The 7,587-nt window shown below is 35.5% G+C and overlaps 1 protein-coding gene across 1 annotated transcript; it reads left to right on the top strand.

Moving 5' to 3' along the window:
• Nucleotides 1–2,140, top strand: LOC132608867 (pectinesterase 4-like). The gene is made up of 2 exons (XM_060322645.1): nucleotides 1–1,198; nucleotides 1,318–2,140. Exons 1-2 carry the CDS (start codon nucleotides 205–207, stop codon nucleotides 2,016–2,018), a joined length of 1,695 nt encoding a protein of 564 aa, XP_060178628.1. The 5' UTR covers nucleotides 1–204; the 3' UTR covers nucleotides 2,019–2,140.
• The last annotated feature ends 5,447 nt before the right edge of the window (nucleotides 2,141–7,587 follow it).

Raw genomic sequence — 7,587 nt, 5'->3', positions numbered from 1 at the left:
CATCTTCTTAAATATGTTTCAAGAAACAACTGACGTGACCAACTTAGAGGAATAACCTCTGACGTCTATGCCATTAGTTGTTTCTTGTCTTTTTCTACATGCATGAATGTTCTCCCTGTCCCAGTCGAATATATAGTCATTTATAATTAGTACGTAGTACAATTAATCAATATATATCGTCCGAAGTCGATTATTACGTTAAAGATGGTGGGGAAAATAGTGGTTTCGTTGGTATCCTTGATTCTTGTGGTCAGTGTGGTATTGGGAGTGGCGATCGCCCTGCACAAAGCTTCAAACGATGATGGTCAACAAAGCACCAAAGTCCAAATGAAGGCATCCATTGAAGAGTTCTGTAAACCTGCGGAATTCCAAATAGCTTGTTTTAAGAGCCTTGATTCAGTGGCTAACAACGATAGTGCTACCATGAAAGACTACCTCTTGGCTTCCTTCAAAGTGACCGGGGATGAAATCAAAAAATCTTTAGCGGTGGTGCAAAAGACTCCTATTGACAATAAAACAGATCCTTACAATCACATGGCAGTAGAGGATTGCAAAGAGTTGTTGGAATATGCGGTTGAGGAACTCCAGGACTCCTACTCTATGGTTGGGGATACCGAATTGCATTCCCTCGGCGATCGTGTGAGTGAACTGTTGAACTGGCTGGGTGCGGTGTACTCCTATCAAAGCATGTGCATAGATGGTATCGACAAGCCTGAATACAAAGAAGCTTTAGAAAATGGCATGCGGAATGCAACCCAACTCACCCACAACGCAATCAACATCGTAGCAAAGATTTCAACCGTCCTCCAAGCCTTCAACGTCTCAATTGCAAGCACTAATACTACTACATCATCTAATAATCACCGCCGCCTCTTTGGTTACCCTACGTGGTTCCCAGTTGCCGACCGTAAGCTTTTAGCAGGAGGAGGACGACATAGGATAACTCCTCATGCAGTGGTCGCCAAGGATGGCAGTGGCCAGTACAATACCGTCGCTGCCGCCCTCGCTGCATATCCTAAAAACCATAGAGGCAAATACTTTGTCTATGTCAAAGCTGGAATCTATGACGAGCATATCATCATCTCTAAAAAGCAACCAAACGTCTTTATCTACGGCGATGGAGCAGGGAAAACCATCATTACCGGAAATAGAAACTTTGGTCTCATGAAAATAACCGCACAAGACACTGCTACTTTCGGTATGTATTACTCACTAGTATTAACCATGCATGCATGCATCTATATAAACATTAATTGATTCTTTTGATTACATTAGTCATTTTATACTGACTAGATGTATATATGTATATAATGGCAGCTGTTCTTGGCAATGGGTTCGTTGCTAGGAGCATTACCTTCCGCAACACTGCTGGTCCACAAGGGCACCAAGCCGTGGCTCTTCGAATTAACGGTGATATGGCTGCCGTTTTTGACTGCAGCATTGAAGGCTATCAAGACACCTTGTACTATCAAAACCATCGGCAATTTTATCGCAACTGTGTCATATCTGGTACCATAGATTTCATTTTTGGCAGGGGATCAGCAGTAATCCAGAATAGTTTGATCATAGCGAGGAGACCTTTGGAGGGCCAGTACAACACTATCGCTGCCGATGGCAAAGAAATAGCAAGTAAACCTGGTGGGGTGGTATTCCAGAACTGCAGAATCGTTCCAGAAAAGGAATTGTTTCCGGTCAGGTTCCAGCTTGCGTCTTACTTGGGCCGTCCCTGGAAGCCCTACGCAACAACGGTATTCATGGAGAGCGAATTGGGTGATTTCATCCGCCCAGAAGGTTGGATGATATGGGAAGGCAAATCGTTCGAGCGGACCTGTCATTACTCCGAGTTTGCCAACCGCGGACCGGGTGCTCTCAGCAATAACAGGAACAAGAGCTTCAAGAACTTCCGTCTTATTAACCCATTTGAAGCAGCTCAATACACAGCTGATCGCTGGATTAATGGATATCTCTGGTTGAGGCACACTGGTGCACCTTTTTACCTTGGCCTCGGAGGAAGATAAATCAAAACATGTACTCTACTACAAAACTAATTAAGCTAAGCTTGTCCCACACAATATATATAGACCGGGAACATCATTCGTTCAGATCATGGAGAATATTTATTATACTTTCTTTTTGAATTTATTAATGCTGCATGAAAATTCCGTACTGTTTCAATATTTCTCTATGACTGTCGTGTTATTGGGGATTGGATCCCCTCCGGTAAATAATGCTCCAGTATTGTTCAATACCACTCTAGATGGAAGTCAGGCGTTCTTGATATGCTCAAATTACACCTATGAGTGGCGTAAAGCGATCGTTGTCAAATATAATAACCCAAATAAGGTTGGGGTCGAATTTACAGGGAATATGGAGAGAAAAGGGTACTAATTGTATGCGATACTAGTCTTTAAAGGCTTTAATCCTGTTCCGAATAGTTTGAAATATTTGTTGTCAGTGGTGTACACAAGATTTTTCATAAGCAGTGTCACCATGTAAAAGAATGAACAACTAAATAAATCACTATAATGATATCATATTATAAAAAGACAACTCAAATCATATTAATAAAATATAGGTAAAGAAACAATAAACATATAGGTAAATTCAAATATCAATATAATGAACACTAAATAATTTCATTGTAGAAAATAGAAAGAAAGTAAATTATTGTCATGAAAAAATTACAAGCACTTAATAAAATATTACGGTGAAGAAAGTGCTAACCTAATGTGGCAATCGGGATAAAAAACTAGAAAATCTTATATTGTAATTTGAAAGGTGGGCAACCATCAATTATATTCTAATTGATAAAAGAATTTTTAAGTTTATGACTTATGAGTTCTTTTTAGGGTTTTAGCTTTTAAGGTTATGACTGGTTTTAGGACTATATTTACTAGTTTTAGGACCACTGCCATTTTGTTCCATTTATATTTTAGTTATTTTATTGATTTAGAATTTAAATTATAGTATAAGCCAAAAAAATGAGGTCAGACGAGTTTGAACCCGCAACCTCGCTTCAAAATAGAGCTCTTTACCAACAGACCAACGCACTCCTTTGTGTTGAAGTAGTGTTAGTTATTATTGTTTTTACCTTTTACTTTCGTTCAATTTATTTTTTATATATGTATATTTAGTAAAAAAAAATCGACGAAGCAGTGTCACGTGACACCCCTCGGACCAACATAAATCCGCCTCTGTTTGTTGTGTAATGTAAATGAATACTTTGACTTGAATTGTAATTAATGCGAGAGAGAGACTAAGGTTGTGTTCCCAGCTTTGATAGATATTATGCTTCAGGTTTCAATGTGATATACTTCTAATGGTTGTTCTAAGAGTATGCACTCAATCTCTTAAGGACTTCTTAATGTTTCCCAACAGTTATGCCGTATTTTCTCTTTATGATTTTTCCAAATGCGAAAGAGTTGAAATCGAAGAGCGAGCAATAATGCCAATTAGACATGTTCTTATTCCTAAGTTAGTCTATTAAACGAGGGTTAACGCCCCGAGTCATTGTTATTCAATCTTACCAATGCTAACTCTTTTTCCCAAGAAAAGTTAGTATAATGGCTTAGGCTAATGCTTGCAATCATTACCCAACGCTAAAACACAAAGATTGAATAAATACCACCAACCATTATGCATATATCAATAGTAGAAACTCATTCACATAATACCCATCATAGGGTCCACAACCTTAGAACTAAAATTAGCTACTCATCATTTTGTTTAACAAAGAAAGCTTAAAAGTTAACATAATGTACTTACAATACTAATACAATGTGGAATGAGGGTGAAGTTGATACTTTAAATGCTCCAACAACTTCACAAATATCCAAGGCTTAAAGTTAATGCTCCAAAAAGATCTGAATAATGTTAAAAACCTAACTTTAAGTATTTATAGGGCCAAAAAACGCACCAAAGTTCTGGACAAAAACACCCTTCGCGGCATCGTTACGGACCGTAACACAGGTTACGGTCCGTCCTTCGGTTCCGTCCTTTGTCAACTTGATATTAGGTCAACCATTACGGCTTCTTTCGACGGACCGTAACACAGGTTACGATCCGTATCTTCCAGCGGATCATGGCTTCAGTCTTCAGTGGCCAATGTGTTACGCCATGACGTTACGGGCCGTCCTTCTGGGCGTAACATATGTCAATACTTAGGCTTCTTACTGAAAATTTCCTTCAGATTACGGTACACGTTACGGCCCGTAACATGAGTTACGGACCGTCCTTTTGAGCGGCACGTATCTGGATCTTCCTCTCAGGGGACGGATCATGTTACGGTCCCTAACTCAATGTAACTCGAGTTACGGACCATCCTTTTGCTCCAAGTTGTCTGTTTTTCAGCATTCCTTATCATTTCCGTTCCTAAGTCAACCAACCCTACAAAACACCAAAATAACATAAGAAATGATGTAAAAACACTTAAAAACAAGCAACACTTCTAGTGAAAAAGACATAAAATGTGCCGAAATTCACGGCACATCAGTCCTATAAAAATTTTTAAAGGCCTAGATTAAATCCTTGTATCCATATTGTAAGAAAACCTTTTTCTCACCTTATATTTTTTTTTTTACAGAATCTACTTTATCCTCCATCCTCTACAACTTTCCTTTCTTCTCCCAAATGAAAGAGTAAATAAAGAACTTCAACTAAGTGATGAGAAGCTCATCTAATAGAAATTAATTTTCTTACTACAGATTCGAAATTTAAATTTGTTGAAAAATTACCAATTCACAAGCTATGTCTTTTTTCTGTCATTCACATGCTATGTTTGAGCTCTCAGCTTTCGAAATGTTTTAACACAGCTTAATGGTAAGCACTATTGAAAAACATTTTATTATTGGCAATCTAGTAGAAACAGATCTCGTGTTCTTCTCTGACATGGGTTTCTTAATGCAATGACAATCTTTGTGTTATGGTGAAATTGGATAAAAGGAGTAGAAGAGTGCATTGATGGATAATTCAATTGCTCTCTGCAAAACAAAAGAAAAGGCAAGTTGCCATTGGAAACTGGATTAAAGAATGCAAGAGCAGGATACAACGTTTTAGGCTCTGTATTTTTTTAGAATTTTTGACTGAAATAATTCATTATTTAAAACATTTAACAAAAATAATACAATTTTCTGAGTTTTTTACCAAAATAGAATAAACGTATGCCTCAGTAATGTTTTATAAATTATTTTATTTCAAAAAATTAACTGACAAAACTAACGACATACAGATTTAACGGAAGTATAAGACGTTACTGTGACTAACGATTTAACCTTAAAACGTTACTCTCAGTAACGACTTTCTGCTCCTTACATGAATTGATTTGACTAGTATACCCTGTAAAGTATTACAATCAGTCACAATACTTTGCTTAAAGTTTACACCCGTGCCTGATGATTTTTGTCTCAATGGTTTCGATATCTCTTCCTCAGTTCCTTGTGGTTTGATCAATCTTTGAAAGCAATCAACTGTAACAAGACCATCAAGTGTTCCATCTCTCACATAAATCTTCATTCACCTCCTCTTTCTATAATTTTTTTCTTCGCTATTCTTGTAGAGGAATTAACAACTTGTACAGCTGTTTCTTGATTAGTTAGTTAAACACTAGAAGTTAGTTGATAAGCTGCACAGTTAGTAGGAGCTAGTTATAGTTAGGAATGTTAGTTAGCTAATGTTAACTGTAATTAGTAGCAATGACAACTGTAATTGTTAGTTAGTAACAGCTCATGAGCTCATCCACTATGAGCATATAGTCGGCTGAGCTTGTATATATACATGACACAAGTGAATGAGAAAGCAAGATAAGATATTTTCCCAAATCAGTTTCCATCTATTTCATAGTCTGTTTCTTCTCTTCTCTTTGAACCTTAGCATAGGTCAATAGATTCGCTTTACTTTACTGTTAATTGATGATTATATGATGAAATTGATGAAAGTTAACAATTCTACACACATATTTTACATAATCATTATTTGAATCTCAAATTCTCATTGTCAATACCTTTTTTACAGCAAAACCCATTTTTAAAATGTTAACACAACCTCAAAATTCAACAACATTCAAGCAAAAATATAATACTCCCTCTATCCCAAAAAAATTGACACTTTTCGTTTTTTGAGAGTCAAATTTTTTACTTTTAACCGTGTGATTTAACATAGAATCTTTTATTTTTTCGAAATAAAATTTATATATTTAAAAATTACGTAAAAAGTATTACTCCCTCTGTTTCAATTTGTTTGAACCTATTTTCTTTTTAATCCGTGCCAAAATGAATGACCTCTTTCCTAATTTGAAAACAAATTCACTTTATGAATGATTTACAGTCACACAAATTTTCAAAGCTTATTTTGAACCACAAGTTTCAAAAGTCTTCCCTCTTTCTTAAATGTCGTGTCCAGTCAAATGGGTTCATATAAATTGAAAAGGAGGGAGTATAAGTCATCATAATTAATAATTTAAAATATTTAAAATACATATGAAAAAATTACGGTCAAAGAACAACTCGTTTGACTCACGAAAAGCGAAAAGTGTCAATCTTTTTGGGACGGAGGGAGTAGCATTTTAGAAAAATCAAAAAATAAATAATATTACTCTTCAAATCAGAATTGTAGTCACAAAATTTGGAATCAAATAAAACAGGATAGCAAAAAGCTCATGAAACTTCCGTCGGGTTTCGGCAATTGGAAAAGTCGCAACAACAATTTGATAATATACAAAAAAAAAAAAAAAAAAAAAAAAAAGGGTGTAAACGATGCACCAATTAATTAATACTAATACATGAGAAAGGGGATCACTTTTTTAAAGAATTTCCTAAACTGCATCAATTTTTTCTTAGATTCGTTTGCAGTAACTATTTCACGACTCGAATTTGAGAAATCGAAACAATCTCAAGATTTTCACACCATTGACAACAAGATCTCACCCAAATAAACTTTTTCATGTATCACTGGTGGGATTTGAAATTTGAAGGATCGACGAAAATGGCAATTTTTCGGCCACAAAGCCCTAAAAAATGGTTGTTCCCACATGCCTGTGGCCGCAAAGATTGAAAGAAAATGTGAGCCAGGAAAATGCTATCGCATCAAACAAGGTCATGTTAATTAATAAATTAAAGACTGCAGATAACGTTTTTATCTTATATCGTGACTCATGATTACGGGAAACCTCTTTCTAACGTTGTTTACGGTTAGTTTTTGCCTTTTGATTTTTCAAATAAAATAATTCATAAATCGTTACTAAGAAATACGTTTAATTTATTTTAGTAAAAGTTTTAAAAAATGCACTATCTTTGTTAAATGTTTTAAATAATTGAAACTATTTAAAAGACATATAAAAAAATTACGGTCAAAGAACAACTCATTTGACTCTCGAAAAGCGGTAAATGCCAATTTTTTTGGGACAGAGGGAGTATCATTTTAGAAAATCAAACATGATTGATTAGTATTAGTTCATCTTTATACCCACTCAATAAATGTGAAGAGAGCTTAATGTAATAAAAAAAGAGAATAATATTAAATTAAGGTCAAAGAAAAAATTAAATTAGCCTATTAATATTTTTTCGGGCGTGAAAAAGCAAGGAAAAACGTGAC

The sequence above is a fragment of the Lycium barbarum genome, chromosome 1 (assembly GCF_019175385.1).
Source record: "Lycium barbarum isolate Lr01 chromosome 1, ASM1917538v2, whole genome shotgun sequence".
NCBI classification, from domain to species: Eukaryota; Viridiplantae; Streptophyta; class Magnoliopsida; order Solanales; family Solanaceae; genus Lycium; species Lycium barbarum.
Note: the sequence above shows the minus strand (reverse complement) of the source record. Positions and strands in the feature narration are given on the sequence as shown.